General features: G+C 47.6%; 4 protein-coding genes across 5 annotated transcripts in view; 2 read left to right on the top strand and 2 right to left on the bottom strand.

Moving 5' to 3' along the window:
• Nucleotides 1–19,408, bottom strand: part of REXO5 (RNA exonuclease 5) — a 692,166-nt gene that overhangs the window by 350,711 nt on the left and 322,047 nt on the right. The gene's annotated exons all lie outside the window — the stretch shown is intronic.
• Nucleotides 1–19,408, bottom strand: part of LOC111767528 (acyl-coenzyme A synthetase ACSM5, mitochondrial-like) — a 117,642-nt gene that overhangs the window by 36,183 nt on the left and 62,051 nt on the right. The gene's annotated exons all lie outside the window — the stretch shown is intronic.
• On the top strand, nucleotides 11,058–17,906 carry LOC138917162 (protein disulfide-isomerase-like protein of the testis). Its single transcript, XM_070232185.1, has 2 exons — nucleotides 11,058–11,270; nucleotides 17,605–17,906. Exons 1-2 carry the CDS (start codon nucleotides 11,093–11,095, stop codon nucleotides 17,778–17,780), a joined length of 354 nt encoding a protein of 117 aa, XP_070088286.1. The 5' UTR covers nucleotides 11,058–11,092; the 3' UTR covers nucleotides 17,781–17,906.
• The window catches only part of LOC100147307 (protein disulfide-isomerase-like protein of the testis), a 305,575-nt gene continuing 304,060 nt past the window's right edge, over nucleotides 17,894–19,408 (top strand). Inside the window, exons 1-2 of the mRNA XM_070232579.1 lie at nucleotides 17,894–17,923; nucleotides 18,624–18,761. Coding sequence (XP_070088680.1) covers nucleotides 17,894–17,923; nucleotides 18,624–18,761 — 168 coding nt within the window. The remainder of the gene's footprint in view (nucleotides 17,924–18,623; nucleotides 18,762–19,408) is intronic.

Below are 19,408 nucleotides of genomic sequence, written 5' to 3'. Positions count from 1 at the left end.
GACACTTCCCACTCTCCCTTCCCTGCTTGACGTTCCTCCTCAGGATGTATCACTTTCTAACGTTCAATATATTTTTTAAACACACTTTATTTTTATTTTTTCCAGCTTTATTGAGGTCTGTGGACAAATGAACTTGTATATATTTACGGTGTACAATGTGATGATTTGACGTGTGTGTACGCTGTGTAGATGACTATCACTAGGGGGTGAGGCCAGGCAGGGCTTCTGCCTTCCAGGTGCTGAGCAGCTCACTTGGCACGAATCATCTCCTTTAACTCTTTCAACAGCCCTGTGAGTTGTATCCATCTTACAGGTGAGGAAACTGAGCCTCGGAAAGCATAAGTGACACACACGAGGCCACACAGCTGCTTAGGGACAGAGCTGGTCCACTTCTGGGTATTTATCCAAAGAACATGAAAACACTAATTCAAAAAGATATCTGCACCCGCATGTCCACCGCAGCATTATCACAATAGCCAAGACTTGGAAAGAACCAAAGTGCCTACTGATGATGAATGGATAAAGATGTGGTACATATATACACAATGGAATACTACTCAGCCACACAAAAGACGGAATCTTGCCATTTGTGACAACATGGATGGACCTTGAGGGTATTATGTGAAGTGAAATAAGTCAGACAGAGAAAGACAAATATGACTTCACTCATATGAAGAATATAAAATAATAACAACAAACAAACAAACACAGAGATACAGAGAACAGCTTGGTGGTTACCAGGGGGAAGGGAGGTGGGGGGAGGTGAAAGGGGTACAGGGGCACGTGTCTATGCTGATGGATGGCAACCAGATTTTTGGTGAGGAACATGATGTAATGTATTCAGAAGTTGAAGTATGATACTCAGAGCTGAAATTTATATAGTTTTATAAACCAAAGCTACTTCAGTAAAAGAAAAAAAAAGAGCTGGGATTCAAATTCCAATCTATATGCTCGATCAAATTCCAATCTATATGCCTGAGTTCAGGAACATTCAATGCCACACCCAGTGCCCCAGGGTGTTTTGTTTCTGGCCCTCCATGTGACCCCCAGCCCCGGCCTTTGTCCATGGGCAAGCTCCTCTCAGCAAGGGCAGGGCAGGGCTCCTCCTACTCATTCTTCCCCAGGGCCACCCCTGGGCCTCCAGCACCCCGGAACTCAGAACATTGCGGCTGAGGCTGCTGTGGCCTCAGTGTGTCCAGGAAGGGACTCCATTTCTGCCTCTGGATTTCTTTAGAACACCCAGCTGCCTGCGGGTCCTGCTCAGGTCACAAAGGGAACCAGGAGCCTGTTCTTCAGGCCACGACTTCCTTCCTCAAGTGCCCCAGAGTTTACTGGCCCAGCCCTGGTAGGGCCCCAGTGGGCCTGAGAGTAACCAGGCTTCCTGCAGGTATGAGCTTGAGTGAAGTGGCAATTCTGACTGACAGGCTCTGCCCCGGCAGCCGTCCTTCTGCCAAGAGGGTCACAGATGTAAGTCTGGATTTCAGCCTAAATGGCTACACATTAGGATCACCTAGGGGGCTTAAAGAAAAAGATGCCCAGACTCACACCACCCCAGACCAATGAAACTGAATCCATCGGGTTTGGGCTTGAGCATCAGTAATTTTTTAAAGCTCCCTGAGAGATTCTAATACCAGTCATGGTTGAGAAGCACTGAAATGGACTGTGGAGTTTGCGTGAGAATTAAATTAGGTCATTTATTCATTAATTAATTCAAGAAACATTAATTGAGCTCCAAATCTGGGTCAGGCATTGTCCTAGGAGGCAGGAAACAGCCACGAACAAAGGCACTTACATTAAAAAGGTTAGAAACATAAGCAAGGTACACTCAAACATAATCATACACGATTTGAAGCAAACAGGGGTCATGGGGCCAAGAGTGCTGGAAGCAGAGGCAGGGGGAGACAGAGCAGCCTGGGAAGAACCCTCTGAGTTGCTGGTGTTTGCACTGGAACCTGAATGACCAGAAAAGGCTGAAGAGCAGGGTAAGGGTGTTCCAGGCACAGGCAAAGGCCCTGTGGCAGGTGTGCTTGAGGAGAGAGAAGGAGACCAGCATGGCTGGTGCGCTGTGAATAGGACAATGGGGTGCAGAGCTAGCCAGTGGGGCCTGATAGAACCCAGCACAGGGTGGGATTGCACGTGATGAAAAGCCATGGACCTCCTAACAAGACAGCAATGTGGTCTGTTATGTTTAAAAAGAAAATTGCTAACTGTTGTGTGGGGAATGAATTGGGGAAAGCAAAGAGAATAACCAAATAGAAAGTTTAAAAAGAGAAAAAAGAAGAATCCTCTGAGGAGCTTTTAGAACATACAGATATCTGGACCCCACCTTGAGCAATTCTGAATTAACTGGTCTGGGGTCAGACCGAGCATCAGTATTGTCTTAAAAGCTCCCCAGAGAATTTTCATGTGCCTCCAGGTGTAAGAAGTGCTCATCATCATGTCTTCACAACGACCCTGGGAGGCAGGGACTATTCACCCATTCTACAGATGGGGACGCTACACTCTGACGGTGGGCTTTGCAAGTCTGAGGATCTGTGAACACCGCCAAAGTCCAGGATCTGAGGTGTGGGTGTGAGGGCAGCGTGGTCTGGTGATTTAGACCCGAGGTCAGCAAGCTTTCCCTGTAGAGGGCCAGATGATCGATATTTTTGGCTTTGCTGGCCACACACAGTCTCTGTTGCAACTACGTAACTGGGAATTGTAGTAAAAGCAGCCACAGACAATAGTAAAGGAGTGGGCGTGGCTGTGATCCGATAACGGTCTTCACAAGGACAGGCAGCAGGTCATAGTTTGCTGACCCCCGGTGTAGACATGGGCATTGGGCTTAGATATACCTGAGCCCAGGTCGTGCTCCTTCATCCACCAGCTGGGTGATCTTGGGTGGGTCTCCACCTTTGTGAAGTGGGCACCATGACTGTACCCACCTCTCAGCCGCACCGTGAGGATTAATGAGACGGTGAGAGTAAAGCTCCAATACTGGCCTAATACACAGTCACTTATTTATTACTGTGGGCAGGCCCGGCCCTGGGAACTGGGGCTGCCATGGGGAGCGAAGAGAGACAGGGCTGGGGTTTCAGCCCGGAGAAGGGACAGAGGGCGGGACCCCTTTCTCAGGACCCCGGCAGCATCAGGGCTCTCCCCACTCTTCCCCATCCTCCTCCTCCTGACGGCAAGGCAAGCCTTTATCTCCTTTGGGGCAGGTAACCGCTCCTTCTGACAACATGCTCTTCCAAACCCAGAGTTTACAGCAAAAACATCTTTCTTTCTTTTGCCCAGTTCCTGCAATCTGAGCCCTGGCTTACAAGTGCCTTGCCCCTGCTATGACTTTTAAAGGCCTGCTTTGAAACCAAAAACCAAAAATCTGATTTTATTCTCTGTTGCCAGCCTCAGCCCTCCCCTTCTGAGGCAGGACAGAATGCCACGTTGAATGGTGGAGAGAGGTTAAAGGATACCAGGGTGGGAGGATGGGAGCCTCAGTTAATGTCTCAAAACATTGTTCCCTGCATCCATTCTGCAGCGGGGCACTAGAGAGGTGGTACGTCATTGCGGTTAAGAGCATGGATTTTGTAGCTAGACTGCCTGGGTTAAACTCCTGACTCTGTCATCTGTTAGCTGTGTGACCTTGGGCAAATTACTTAACCTCTCTATGCCTCATTTTATGCTCACTAAATGGGGATTATAATAGTACTACACCTACCTCATAGGATTGTCATAAGAAAGGTGATGACACAGAAAGCACTAGAAGTGTCTGGTACATGACAAGTATGTTTAGCTACAGGTGTTTATAAAATTTAGCACTGAGAATTGGTCACAATTCTCTATATACTAGGCCAAAAAATTACGTTAGAAGATCTATTTTAAAAAAATCTTCACACAATTTGCCAAACATATTTCCCAGGTAAGTATCAAGTATCCATTCATTCATTCATTCATGTTGATTTTCCTGCCAAAATGCCAGGTGCTAGAAATGCAGCAGTCAGCAAAGAAGCTAAGGTCCTTATCAAGTTGTCTGAAGGAAGGACCTAGAGCACACCTGCTGTCCGTCTTCTTATTTGAGACGCTCATGTAGGCTGCATGCTACACGGGGAAACGGCTCTATGCTTGAGGAGAACATGCCAAGAGCTGAGGAGCTGATTCTATGCTCTAACTTGCTGGGAAAGACATATGTTATTAGGGAGAGTGGAACTCACAGGAAGGCAGCTGCTAACCAGACCATTCGAACAGTGACGAATGGTCAAATAAATAAATACAGGAAAGGTCAAGGAAAAGAGAGGAAGGAAATCATGTTGTAGATCTGATATGCATTCTTATGGGAAGGAATCTAGGCCATATTTCACATGATTCGGTAAGAAAATTGGAACACTGAATGATACACATACCTGATTCCATTTATGTTCAATGTGTACATTCAAAGGTGCATTCATGCAGGCATTTGTAATCATCTGTAAGGATTCATTCCAAACTCTAACAGTAGCTTTCTCAGCAGTAGGATTATGGAAGAGATTTTATTTTCTACTTAACACATTTTTATTGTACTGTTTGGAATTTTCAGAAGCGTATATTATGGTGATGACTTTCAAGAGAAATATTTACACTTGAGGAGAAAATTTGTTCAAAAATCAAAAGGGGTACACTGTGAGGTAGTGAGCTTCCCATCATAAGGGGCATTCAAGAAGAAGTTGGAGGAGCATGAAGCAGAGGCTGTGGTGGGGGATTGGACCGGTCATCTCTGAGATCCAGAGGCTCACCCTAGCACTCTGAGTGGGACTCATCTTTGAAAAATTCTTACCTGGTGTCTGGGGGGCCAGTGGGCTCGAGTGGCCAGCGTGTGACTCAGCTTCCTGCTGCTCCAAGTGGGGCCCTGCCGCCTGAACTACCCCTGTGTAGTTTCCATGGACCCTGAGGTTAACTGAATACTTTGCCTCTGCTCCAGCGCCGCTGCTGACCTGTCGGCACTGCTAGGGAGGCAGTGGCCATGCTCAGGCCCTGTTCTCCATTCATGGACTGGCCAGGGAAGGAGATGGGGAGGGAGTGAAGACATGGGGGCCCACCACCTGTGTTGATAAGGACTCCTGTCCTTCCTCCTGCCCCTGCAGGACAGCCATGGAGTGGCTCTGGATGTCTCTGCTGCTGGTGGCCTCTTGTACCTCCACTGTCCAGGGCTCACGAGAGGTGGACGTCAAGGAGGCCAGCATCAACACGTCCCAGCCCTTGCACATCCTGGTGGAACACAACCTGCTGGTGCTCACACCTGCCGGCCTGACCCACAGGCTGAACCAGACCCGCTTCCTCATGGTGCTTTTCTGTGTGTCCCCCACCCACTAGGCGGTGGTGAGGGGTGGGCTGAGACCTACCTCCTTGCTCCCGGGGCCAGAGGAGTTTCATATCTGGCTTCAACACGTATGGTTAATATCTTATCATCCCTATTTCCAGAGAGAGTACTGAGGTCCGGGGAGGTCAAGCAATTTGCAAGATCTACATTGTCATTTAGTCTCGATTTGTATGGGTCCTCTGTCCCACTGAAGGCAAGGAGCCAGGCTTTCCCCTCAGGTGTCTTTCACCATTTGGAACCTCAGTTCCCTCCTCTGTAAAGTGGGAATGAACATAACACACACACTGAGTTATTGTGAAAATTAAATGAGACCATAGGATAAGTTGCTGGAACACAATAGAGCGCAATAAACGATGGCAGCTATGGGCAAGAAAAGATACCATCACCTTTATCGTCTGAGTTTTGCATGCCCACTTTCATTCTTTGGACGGATGCTCTTTGCCTCAGCAGACACTTTGGCAGCAAGAACAGGCTTCTTTTTCCTGAGGCGTTGGCACAGACCTGGCCTTGGCACAGGGTGGGAGGGATTTTCATAACAGCTCTCACACAGCGAGCCCTCACTGTGTGCAGGACACTGTCCTTGGGGGCTCATTAAATGTGAAGTCATTGAATCCTCACAACAACCCAGTGTGGTGGCACTTTTCATGTCCCTATTTGGGGACATGTCACAATTAAAGTTGAATGTACATCTGCTCTTAAAAAAAAAGATCAGGAAGCATTGGCTCACATTCCTGCCACGTGATAATTGGCTGGAGCTGAGTAATGATGTCCCTTCTTGGTCAGAAAACACGCTTGTCAGTTTCCCTATCCAGCCACCCCCACACAGCACACCCCTGCCACATCCCAGCACATTCGAATTTGTGTCCACTGCCTGAAATTCAGGCCACCCAGCTCCTTCCTTGACTCTTATCTCTTCTCATTTGTTACCTTCTCTGTGAGCGATGCCACTTCAATGGGGGAGTTGAGGATGTGACAGCATCAACTTGCCCTGGGTCTCACTGCCTCCTCAGCGGGCTTGCGCAGCCACTTCATACCAAGAGAGAACAAAAACATTCTCTTTGTGCCTTTAACCTTGACAGCTCCCAGAAGGGAAAATCTGATCAGCTCATTTTTGCCTCCATCCAACATGGAGCGTGCCTACTGCATAAAGTTCCATCAAAATGGTTGCAAACCTCCGACCTCTGTCTAGCCCAGGATGTTCATGGTTTCCTTTGACCTAAGTGCCAGGGGATGTGCTCAGTTTTACTTCAAGCCCATGGTGCAAGACCTTGCAGGAGAGATCCAGTTTGGGCCATTTTCTTTACGCGAATCTGTGAGAAGGGCAGGCATTCTGCTTTGCTGAACGACTCCTCCAGCCGGTTCCCCACAGCCCCCATCCACACCAGGACTCGGGCCACCACCTGAGCATCTGCTTCATGGCTCTCTTCTCAGGGAAGAAGTGAGAACCCTGCAGCCCTCCTCCGCCTGCGGTGGAATTGTAAGCTAAGGATGTGCACAGGTCAGACATCTAAGCCAGCTGCTCTTTTTTGCTGCAGCCCTAATCTCTGAATCCTGGACCCAATGCGGGTGTTGAAGGATTTAGAACCACACACTTTGCACAACACAACCCACGTCTCCACACACATTTACCTTCCAAAAATGGCACAGCAGGTGGACAAGACTGGGAACCTGTCCCATCTGCATGAGAATGCGAGACTGTCCAATGATTACTCTGTTTTAATCCGGGCAGAAGGGCAAGTTCCTGGCTCTTTGGGGCTTTAACTGACGTCTTATAGGTTAGGGATTGATGCTGATTGAACCTGGGGCTGCACAGGGAGCCTCTCAATTCTACATTCTTTAATTGCATTTGATAACCACCCATTTGAATTCTTTGAACTTAAAGCATTCCAACCAGAGCGTATTTCAAAGCAGTGAACACCCACAGCGTTTTTGTTATCTAGAAGAGACACTCAAACTCATTACCTTTGAATATTTGATTCCTTCCAATACACAGTTTAAATCAAAATGAGTTCTCAAAAAGTGGCAGGCCTTCCAGAGTGACCTTTGCAAAAACTAATCACTTGGGGAAAGCATTATAAAAGCTTTTTTCCCAGGAAAGATTGGCTTTTTACAGAAAGGATTTTTCAAATCTTGTCCTCAGGGAAATACTGCCTGGGTAACTCTCAGATCCTTAGCTGCTGCCCAGTTTCTTATCTCTCTGAGGATTCCAGGCTCAAGAGCCAATAGTCAGCAGGACCTTGCCTCTTGGATGTCCCTCACTTGTCTCAAAGGCCACATGTGTCGAAAACATCTCGGTGTCTTTGATTCACTCCCAACAACCTGCTTCTTTTTACATCCTGCCTTACCTGACAGCACCACTATCCACCCAATGTCAAAGTCAGAAATCTCAAGGTCACTCTTGACTCTTTTCTGTTCGCACCTCTAACCAGCTACCAAGTCCTGCTGATACCGCCTCCTAAAGCCCTCTGCAATCTCCAATTTTCCCCCTTCCCCCAGCCACTGCCTTAGTTCTGGCCTCATCATTCCCCATCTGACCCACTGCAGCATCTTCCTAGATGGTCTCCTTTCCCCTCCAGCACTGTCTCTACAGTATTCCCAGAGAGAGTTTTTTTCTAAAATGCAAATCTGATTGGGTTACTCCCTAATTAAAAACCCTCAGTAATTGAAATCAACCAAGATCTCTGAATCAAGGGGCCTCACTCAGTGGGGAGGCAGCCTGGTTCTTTACCTAGTGTGTGGCAGGCAATGTGTTTATTCCAGATAGTCCTCTTGCAGCGGATGCCTCTTTGAAACGAATGCCTTGGCAATCAAAGCTTAAGTCAGGCACTTGCATTATAAAAAAAGAAAAAAAAAACCCCAACTATCAGGGCTTATACTATAGACCCCCACCCCAGCTCACTCTGCTCCAGGCCCAAAGGACTTTTTGTCATTCCTCAAACATGTCCCCCACACTCCCACCTCAAGGCCTTTGCACTTACAGTTCCTCTGCCTGAAACGCTCTCCCTCCAGATTTCCGCATAGCTTGCTCCCTCACCTCCTTCAGTCTTTCTTGAAACGTTCCCTCCCAGTGAGGCCTCCTTTGGCCTCCCTACTTGCTCTCACAGTTCCCCTGACACTCCCAACCTGCAGCTCTGCTGCTTCTTTCTCTAGAGCATCTATAACATCATCACTTAGCATCTAACGTGGCATAGATTCTACTTCCTTATTTTGTATACTTTCTGCCTTCTCCAGTGAGAACAGGATTTTTATCGATCTGTTTGTTAAATCCCCAGCACCTAGCATAGTGGTTGGTGATGTGGATTAAGGCTGCCCCAGCTAGAGAAGCCCAAGGTGACCTGGCCTACATGCCAAACTATATGACCCGGTGGATTTTTATGGTATGAATTAGGGCTGCCCCAGGGAGAGAAGCCCAGGGCATCCTCACCTACATGCCCATCTATATGACCAGATTCGTATCTAAAGTTATACGACCACACAATAACCAGACCCCATCTACACTGAAATCATTTAAAGACTTTTTACATCATCTTCTCTTTTTCCAGTAAAAATAAGTCACGTACCCATGCCTTATAAAGTTAGCCCTAACCCTCAACTCAGGGCAGCAGCAGGAGCTCTGACTGCCCATGGGTCCTCTCCCCATGCAGCAGCAGCAGAAGCTCAGACTGCCCACGGGTCCTGTCCCCATGCAGCAGCAGCAGAAGCTCAGACTGCCCATGGGTCCTGTCCCCATGCTATTCCACACTATTCTCTAAATAAAAAGAGCACTACTGCCAGATCTTGAGAGTCCAAGAAATCTTTCTTTCGACTCCTCGGCTCACCGACCCCACATCACTTGGCACATGGTGGATCCTAAAAAAGATTTGTTGAATGAATGAATGAATGAATGAATGAATCCTCATTACTATTATAGTTAGGTCCCATCCATTTAGCTCTCAGGTCCCAGCATTCCAGCTGACAGCTTTCTCTCACTTCCATTTCGGACACCCAGGAACTCAGGGCTAGGTGTGACACCTCTGAGAGCCCCACCATTTGGACAATCACTCCAAGTGTTTGTCTTGCTCTGAGGTTCTTACCTTAGAAACTCAGATTTGGATGCTTTGTCGATCAGCAACCCTGAGCAGGGCATGACTGAATCCACAAGGAAGCCAGGGAGAGCCCCGAGGGCCAGAGCTGGTGGCCAGCCACAGGAGAGCCCCTGCCGGAGTGATGGATGGTGGCTATCGAAGGCAATGAGGGTGACAGAGCAGGCAGTGGAGAGGAATCGATCAGTGAAAAATCCCTCTTCCTGTCCATTGATCAAGGGTTTAATGAAAATGATCCTTCACTTTCGGATTCCATCACAGGAGCAGGTGTGCTGACTGGCAATGGGGCGTGTGCCTGCTGGGGCCAGCTTTCTGGTTTTCCTTTACAAAAGACCTCTCTGTTGGACTTGGAACTTGTCCATGGCAGTGGTAGTATTCTGTACTTTCTCCAAGTGCTCCAGATGGACAAGCGGGCTTGAAAAAGATAAAGTGTGCGTTCTGGCTTGAAAGGGAATCAGCGACCCCTTGCCCTGCCTTCGTCCACGTGTGGCAGACATCCGGGGCCAGCGGAGGGACCTGCAGACTCACAGTGTTATCCGGCGAAGGCAGGCAAACTTGAGAGCCATTTAGTCCCCTCCCATTTAGACCAGGAAGGCCTCTCCCGCTGCCAGGATCAAGAGCCAGCTCCCTGAGGCTGTTTCCGGAAAAGGGCGCCCCCTTCTTACCCCTACCCCACTTGGCTCAGCAATGTAAGGAGTGAAGGAATCTTAATCGCAAATGTCAAGGTCTCTTCAATGTTCTCCCCAAGGGGATGGGCTCAGAGAGGGTAAGGGGCATCATAACCTCCCCCCCGACTTCAACCCTTCCCACACCTGGCCTTCTCTACTTGAGGGTTACCTGACGTTATATGCAGCTAGAGGGCAACTGGCAGGGCCCAATTTGGCCTGTTAGCTCCAGAACTCTCCAGCAGATGGCACCCATGCTCTATTGTTCTCTCTCACCCCCGCCCCCCCCCCCCCCCCCCCCACCCCGTCCCCATTCTCTCTTTTCCATACAATTTCTGACCATGGAACATTTACAATAATAATGTCTGTAGTAATAATAATGAATTGTGTATTTACTATGTGCCAGGCATTATGCTAAGGGTTTTACAGACCCAACTAGGTTAGAGAGCTGAGTGGGTCTGGATCCTGGCTATACCCCTTACTGCCACATGGCCTCAGGTGAGCAGGTCATTTCATTGTGCATCGGTTTCCTCATCTGCAAATTTGAGATAATAACAACAACACTCACCCCATAGGAGGACTGGGAGGACTAAGTGACTTAATCCACGCAAAGCTCTTAGAAAATCATAAGCACTATATCACTCATTGTTAAATACATCTCGTTCAACTCTGACAACTCCATGAAATAGCCACTATTATTTTTCCCATTTTACCTGTGATGAATGTGGAGCTTAGAGAGATTGAGCGAGTTGCCCAAAGTTGCCCAGTGTTGCTGAACCCAAAGAACCCTGATGTGTATCTTCCAAATTGGCCAATTCCATGAACCTCGTGTCTCACATCCTGTCGCTCTCCTGAAAATTTACCCATTAGCAGCAGAGCACGAGAAAGGCCCAGGAGCTAAGCAGACCAAACAAAGCCTCCTCCTTGGGAGAGGGGGAGGGGGTGAGGCTCTAGCGAGTTCTGTCTTCACACTGGCTCTTTCAGACATCCCATCCTCGAAGCAATCCAGGAACATGGCTGAGGAGCTGGGCAAAGCTGCGGAGATCATGGGCAAAGGCAAGAATGGGGTCGGCTTTGGCAAAGTGGACATCACCATCGAGAAAGAACTTCAGAAGGAGTTTGACATTAAGAAGACCCCAGATTTGAAGCTGTTTTTTGAGGGGAACAGATCAGAGCCCATCAGCTGCAAAGGTAATTGTACGTGGGCATCAGTCAAGGTAATGCTAGCCAAGGAAACACATAAACACCAGCATTTCAGTGGCTTAATACAATTACACACTTATTTCTTGCCACACAAAGCCCAGCTGGCAGGCAGAGGGTGGAGCTGAGGGCTCTGCTCCACACAGTCTTTCATGGACCCAGGCTCCTTCCAGCTTGTGGCTCTGCCCTCCCCTACAGCCTCTGAGCCCCCTGCTGTTTCCTCTGTATCCAGCCAGTAGTGGGGACAAGGAGACAGAATATCGCCACTGGTGGTATTCATGGCCCAGGCCTGGAGTGGAAAATATCACTTCACTTCTCATTCCATTGACCAAAATTCTGTTACATGGGCCCACCCAACTGAAAACTGAGAAATATGATGCTGCTCTGTGTCCATAAGGAAAAGAAAATAGATTTTGGTGAACATGTAGCTGCCTGCACCACAGCTTGCATGTCAGGGGGTGGGCCCTAGAGATGGGAGAGTGAGGTGCATGGTTTACAAACTACCAGAAACCAGAAAGTAAGTCCCTAACTCCAGCTCCCAGCCCCAGCCCTGATCTACTTTAGAATGATTTTGGCAGGGTCCTAGGCCAAGGAAGCACTGGCAAACCCAAAGGGAGACTGGGAGATGATGGAACAAGACGGGTTTGGGGCAGGGTGACTACCAAACACTTTAGCTTCTGTCATCATCCATTTCATTCATTAACTCATTCATTCACTAATTTAACACACTTTTATTGAGAACCTACCATGTGTCAAGCCAGTCTTGATGCTGAGGATGCTTGAAGGATTATGTGCCTCAGTGTGGCACATGGTACGTCCTATCTTTTTAAACGTTAAATACATGAATGCATAAATGTATGTATAATGAATGGATGGATGGAACAAAGATGATGAACACAGAAGTGCCCAGCACAGCCCCTACTATGCTAGTACAGTCATGTGTCACTTAACGATGGGGATGTGCTCTGAGAAATGCACCATTAGTTGTGCAAACATCATCGAGTGCACTTACACAAAGCTAGACAGTATAGCCTACTACACACCTAGGCTGTATGGTACTAATCTTATGGGGCCACCATTGTGTATGTGGTCCATCGTTGACTGAAATGTCATCACATGGCTCATGACTAGGATGTTCCCATTATATACGCGCTGAATGCTTGAATCTCAGGAAACTGAGTTTGCCTTTTACGGCTCTAGTATTTAGCAGGCTTGTAAGAATCCTGTTTGAGTGTTTCGGCAGGAACCAAGGGGGTGGGGGTGGGGAGAGCCATCTCCCGCAGGGGCTGCTTCATGCCTTGCAGTTCTCAGGATGGACATAAGGGGGCATGAGACACACAGGCCAGATTTACAGAGGACAGTGCCGCAAAAGGGCCAACCTCAGGGCAGGTTACATAAAGGGCTGGGCAGTGCTGTGGCTCCCAGTAGGTTTGTGCAAGGGTGGCGTGTGCAGGGGGTAAGAGAAGAGATGGGAGAGAGGGCAGGAGCAGTGAGAGAAGGGACAGAGACTGCTGCTTCCTATGGATACTGAGTGACCACTGTCAACGATGGTGACCTCCTGAGCCCAAGCAAGGAGCCCTTAGTGAGTGTTGGCTTTGAGGAGGGCTGAGAAGAAACGAGAAGCCCCAGGTCACTTTGGTAGAGTCCACATCTGCTCATGAAGTGGCTCAGGTTCTGCGATGCCCTCACCTCCTGAAGGCCAGGTGAGAGTTAGAGGCAACAAGGTGACAATGTGGCAACTTCCAGACTGTCTGAGCCCCCTTTGTGGTGTGAATCAGCGCCTGGAACCTCCTCTGCCATGGAGGGAGCTTCAGTATCACCCCCTCCAAGAAGCCTGTCTGACTTCCCGGGTTGGAGTGCCTGCCCCTCTTCGTGGTCCCACAGCACCTGAGCTTCCTCCATCAACGCCCTCACCTCACAGAATTGCGTCTGTTCCTCATCGTCTACCTGCCTGAGAGCACAACAAGGGCAAGGATCTCACTTCCTTTCCTGGGTCCTCCGAAGAGCCTGCCAGAACTGGCAGATGCTCCCTGGCTTCAAATCCTTACTAAGTACCACTTGTACACTGTGTACCACTGTTCCAAGAGGAACAACCACTTCTTCTTGTCAAATTTCGATGTCCTCATCTGTAACGTGAGGATGGTGAAAGCATCTACCTCCTAGGGTTACTGGGAAGATGAAATAAGTTTGCAAAGCACAAGCATATGTATTTCCGACACATATCAGAAGCATTTACTGTATTCCAGGCACTGTTCTAGTCCCTTCTCACATGTCACAACAACCCACTGTAGGAGGTGCTTTTACAGCTGGAGAAACTGAGGCATGGAGAAGTGGAATAACTTCCTCAAGTCTCCCCAGCTAATAAGCAGTGGGATCCATAAATCTTTTCTGTAAAGGGCCAGGTAATATTTTAAGGGTTATGGACCAGACAACCTCTGTCGCAACTACTTAACTCTGCTGATGCGGTGTGAAAGCAGCCACACGGAGGCAAGTGGGCGTGGCTGTGTTCCAATAAAACTTTATTAGACAATCACTTGACAGGCCAGATTTAGCCCACAAGCTGCACTTGACTGACCCCTGTTCTACATTGTGCTGCACTCTAAGGAAATGGCAGATATGGTTATTATTATCATCAACTATTAGTTTCCTGACCCTGGTCCAGTGCCTGGAATGCTTAGGTTCTTAAGGAATGGTTTTTGAGTTGGAATGGGATGGAATTGCAGGGACCCACTGCAGGCAGGCATGGGGTAAGAAGCCAGCCCATATTTCTGCTGGGCTTACCCATCCCCCTTCTTCCTCAGTGTTACCACCCACCAGGGAAAGAGACAGCGGGATGCTGGGAGGAGCCAGGGCCTGGAATTCAGCACAAGCACTAGCTGTGAGAACTTGAGCCAGCCTTCCAATTTTTCATTTTCTAAGCAGGATGAACAGTGCCAGTTCGGCGGACTTGACAGGGCTTCCCTGAGCTGAGAGGGACGACAGTGCTTTACTGGTTTCCTGCACTGTGACTTTTATGAAAACTTCCCTAGGAGGCAGGTGGAGTTTAGTCCTTGCTGGGTCAAAGCCCCAGTCCCCGTCCTCTAACCTCCGTGGATTGATGGTGGGAGCTTGGCCTTGGCCATCTCCCTGGTGGGAGGGAGAATCAGGTGGCCTCCAGGTCCTCAGTTAATGACGCATTCACAGCTTGTGCCTGGAAATATGCAGCAGAGTGACAGTCCCAGTTAATCATGGACATAGTGTTCACACTTTGGTTGTCACCGTGTCCTCTGGCTCAGAGCCAAGTGCCAGGAGAGGCACCTGCCCAACAGGGGCAGTTCTCAATTTGCAGGCACTCAGGGACAAACCATATGCCAAGTTGAGAGCTACCTCAGTCCCATGGGGTCCAGCGGGGCAAACAGAACTCATGCATTCCAGAGAAGAGAGTCCAAGATCAAATTCCTTCAAGCTGGCTTATCTAATGATTCATTCAACCCATCCATTCATCCAATAATTATTTCTTGGGCACCAAGTATGGGTCAGACATTACAGGAGCTACTGAGCAAGTTAGCCAAAAATCATAATTTCAGAAAGAGAGTGCCTCAACGAAGAAAATACAAAAGGTCATAAAATAGAGAATGACAAGAAGGGTGTTAAGACCAATTGAGAACTGAATAAGCAGGAGGAGATGCCCTTGAGAGCTGAGGAAAGGGCAGCCCAGGCGGAGGGACTGGTGGATGCCAGAGCCTGGTGTGCTGGAGGGTAAGGGTGTGGCGGGAGCTCGGACAGTGGGAGAGAGTGGTGTGAAGTGAGAACAGAGCAATGGTTTTCATGACCTGAAATTCTAACCTGTTTGGAGGAGTTTTGTTCACCTTTTTTGATATTTTCAGAATTCTTAAACAAATTATTTTCAGGGCACTTACAACATAATTTTTTCAGACAAAAGCCTATAAGAGAAAGTTTGTTTTGATGATCTGTGCCTGTTTCTTCCTGAAAGTTGGCTCAGAACACCGTGAAAATAGAAACTCAACCTGGCGGCTGGAGTCCACTTGGAGGGGGTGACTGCAGTGGGGCGGAGTGGCATGGTCTGAGGGTGGCATGAAGCCTCGCCAGCCCTCTGTGTCCCTTGAGGCCATCACATCCTCCTCCAATGAACTTCTATAGGCCTGACTCACTGTGGCTTTTACAATGGACTAATCTGTATCTACCAAAGCTTAATACAGCATCTCCTATGACCAGAAATTCCACTCCTGGGCATGTGCTCAACAGAAGTGGGTACAGTGTGCCCCCAGAGACATGCATGAGAATTAATTCTTTTTTTTTTTTTTGAGGAAGATTAGCCCTGAGCTAACTGCTGCCAATCCTCCTCTTTTTGCTGTGGAAAACTGGCCCTGAACTAACATCCATGCCCATCTTGCTCTTTATATGTGGGATGCCTACCACAGCATGGCTTGCCAAGCAGTGCCCTGTCTGCACCCAGGATCGGAACTGGCAAACCCTGGCCGACAGAAGCGGAACATGCGCACTTAACCACTGCGCCACCGGGCTGGCCCCAAGAATTAATTCTTAATAGCCCCAAACTGGAAACAATCCATATGCCTATCAACAGAGAATGGATAAATAAATTGTGGAATATTCACACAATGGAATGCTACACAGCAGTGGGAAAGAATCTATGAGGACAACATGGATGACGCTCACAAACGTAACAAAGCCAGACCCCAAAACACACACTGTAGGATCCCATTTACATGAAGTGCAAGAGCGGGCTGACTAATGCATGCCATTAGAGGTCAGAATATTGGTTACCCCTAGGTGAGGTGGGCTGGGCTGGGAGAGGGCCCAGCTGGGACTTCTGGGGGACTGATAATGTTCTGTTTCTTGATCAGGGCGGTAATGTTCATTTTGAACACGTCAACACTCTGATGTGTTCATTTTGTGAAAATTCATCAAACTATACATTATAATTTGTGCACCTTTCTGTATGTAAATGTACTTCATTATAAGTTTTAAAAATGGCCTAATGTTCTTAGGAGGTGTAAGCAAAGACATTGAAAATAGAGTCCTTCCCAGCTGATTTACCAACTCAGTGTGCATTCACCAAGCCCCATGCAGAAATTTGTCCTGCTCCAGGGCCTTTGCACAAGCTGTTTGCTCTGCCTGGCAGCCTTCCCCTCTCCTTATTGCCTCCTGATTAACTCCTACGCATCCTCCAGTTTTCAACTCATAAGTGACTTCCTCCAGGAAGCCCTCTTTGACTTCACAGTCTAGGTCATGTATCTTTGCTACAGGCTCAAAGAACTTTGCTTTTGACTACTTCCTTTAGGTGTACTTATACACTTGTTGGTGTAATTATTTGATGATTTGCCTACTTAACAGAACAAGAGCTGCAAAACAGTGGCACAGCACTTGATAACATAATAGGCCCTCAATGCACATTTGTCAAATGAACGAACAAGTGAAGGAATGAATGACTGAGTGCAGGAGTAAAGGCCTGCACGTGTGGTCCAAATCTCCTCACAACACACATTGCTTTATCTCATAAACTCATTTCAAATGTTCCATTCTATTCTACAGCAGGCTTTAATATAAAATAATATTTTACATTACCTGCCATCACGTGAAATTGAGGATCCTGGCAAACACAGTCCATCTGTAGTCTTGTGCACATTCTGGCCCACCATTATGTCTCCCCAGATATGCTATATGTGCCCCAATTTCAGAAGCTAAGACTTTCGTGTGCTTGGCACCTCCCACATGATAGCTGAGAAATGGAAGTTGAGATCTATGGCCTTAGCAGACATTTGTGGCTCAGCTGAGAAATTGGAGGCACAGGGAGATAAAGGAATTTTTTTCCCAAGGTCACAGAGCTAGCTAGTCTTTTAATTTACATTCTATTTACTTATATATTTTAAAAATACATCCATCTTCCTGTCACATTGGAGAGTATATAAAAAAAGAAGGCTGGGCATGCTTCCTCCTGGGTCTGATTCCCAGGTTTGCTGGAGGGGTGGCCACTGGCAAGTTGAGCCTCAATAGCCTCACCTTCAAAATGAGGAGAGTAAGAATATCTATCCTGCGGAGTTGCTCTGGGGATGGGATACGTGCAAAACTCTCAGCACCGTGCCTGGTCCTTGGTAAGCACTCAATACAGTTTAGGGGCTGCTGTTAATGTTCATGCCATGGAGCTTGAGCGTGGGGGAGGGGAGAGTGGAAGAACTGAACTTGGCCTTCCAGGGGTGGGAGCCCAAGACAAGATGCTTCTACTCATTAAGCCTGGGGAAGACAGGCCTTGCTCCAGTTCAAGAGGAAACTTCCTTGGGATCCGTTTAACTGTATCTCTCTCCAGGAGTGGTTGAATCTACTGCCTTGGTTGTTTGGTTGAGAAGACAAATTAGCCAGAAAGCATTTTTGTTCACTGATACCCAGCAGGTGGTAGAATTTGTGAAATCCAGGCCCTTGGTCATCATTGGCTTCTTCCAGGTACTGGGTTCAAGAGGTGGGAGGTGCCTTTTTGACTGGTGAGGAGCCCCGTGTCTGGGATGGGGGTGGTGGGAGGAGAGGTCTATTTGAGTTAACTGCAGGCCCATTCTTCCTTTCCCACTGAGCTGGTTTTCTGGGGGAACTGCACAGTTAAAATGAATAAAGAAAAAATGGAAGCTGAAGTGGTAGGAGAAGCTAACTAGAAAGTGGAGAGGAATGGAGAGAGAGGAGAGGAGACTGACATATTCATTGAATTGGTTTTGATAGTGTAACGGAACGTTTGGGGTTCATTTAGAACATGACTGAATAATAAATAATTTGCAAATTGTTTTACCTTTTGGAGAATGAGTTTCTTACACGTCTTAATTCATTTTCCGTAATCTGATGACTTCACTGCTTCTCTCAGTAGAAGTTAGAACTTTGGCGTTATATTTATACATGGGGAGAGTATGTGCCTCTTTCTCTCCCATCCCACTTTTTGACAGCGTTTTTCAGTCCCAATTTTCTTTCAGGCTAAAGAATGAAGGCTGAAACGACAGCCATGTCTTGATACCAAGTTTGTATTTGGTATCACCTGTGGTCAAATCAATTGCTTCTTCTGAAAGCAATAACAGGATAAACATTTAAAAATCTCAACCCATGTTAGAACATCCAACACTGTTCTATTCAGAAAAGGTCAAGTTTATCAATTCTCTCCATTCTTCTCTGTGAATTTGCCTATTTTGGCCTCAGTCATAGCCAGAGAAGAGGATTTAGGTGACCCAGCAAAATACCAGAACTTGGAAAGGAGGGGAGATGAATTGGTCACCATTTCTGCCTTGCCCTTAAAAAAGCCAGGCATTCTGCTTCCTACCAAAGCCTCACCAAACATCCTTCCCCAAACAGGATTTAGAGGAAGAAGTAGTGGAGTTGTTCTACGATGTGATCAAAGACTTCCCAGAGCTGACATTTGGAGTGACATCAATTAGCAATGCCATTGGGCGTTTCCACGTCCCCCTGGACAGTGTTCTGGTGTTCAAAAAGGTAGGACTTTGACCCTACTGCTGGTGAGCGGTCTCTAGTTCAAAACAGTGGATTACGCATGTATGGAAGGGCTAGGGTACCAATTCTGTTTCTTCCACCTGTGAGCTAAGTGCCTTCTGCAAAATCACTCTCCCACTGTTTCTCTGGCCTTTCCAACCATTCTCCATTGTAAGCTGCTCCTCCTTTCCTTAACCAGTAAACATAATTCATTAAGGCTTAATCCTCTGCCCTGTGTATTACTCTGCTCCATGCACCCCCTTCACACCCTGTATCAGCAATTACCATCCATACACCCATGACTTACAAATCTCTATCTCCAGCCAGAATTCTCTAATCTCCCGACTTTTATATCTATCATCAGAAGTCTCAAGATGGCCAAGAGTAAAGTCATAATCTCTCCTCCAAATCTGTTCCCAGCATTTCTCTCTCAATGAATGGTGCCACCATCTCTCCTATCTCCCATCTGAGCAAAGTCAGAACACCCAGGCATCATTCTAACACCTCCCTCGTCACCCCTCACAACCAATCCACCACCCCAATCCTACTCATTTTAAATCCAAAATATCCCTTAAATCTATCCGTTTCTCTCTACTGCTACCATCCTAGGTCAAGGGACCATCATCTCCCACAAACTGATGCAGCATCCA

This window comes from Equus caballus, chromosome 13, assembly GCF_041296265.1.
Source record: "Equus caballus isolate H_3958 breed thoroughbred chromosome 13, TB-T2T, whole genome shotgun sequence".
Lineage (NCBI taxonomy): Eukaryota > Metazoa > Chordata > Mammalia > Perissodactyla > Equidae > Equus > Equus caballus.
Note: the sequence above shows the minus strand (reverse complement) of the source record. Positions and strands in the feature narration are given on the sequence as shown.

Excerpts from the sequence above, each read along its gene's own strand:
- LOC138917162 (XM_070232185.1), top strand. The coding sequence starts at position 11,093 with ATGGCTGAGGAGCTGGGCAAAGCTGCGGAGATCATGGGCAAAGGCAAG. Across the intron at positions 11,271-17,604 it reads AGAGCCCATCAGCTGCAAAG|GAGTGGTTGAATCTACTGCC; the intron begins GTAATTGTACGT and ends ATCTCTCTCCAG.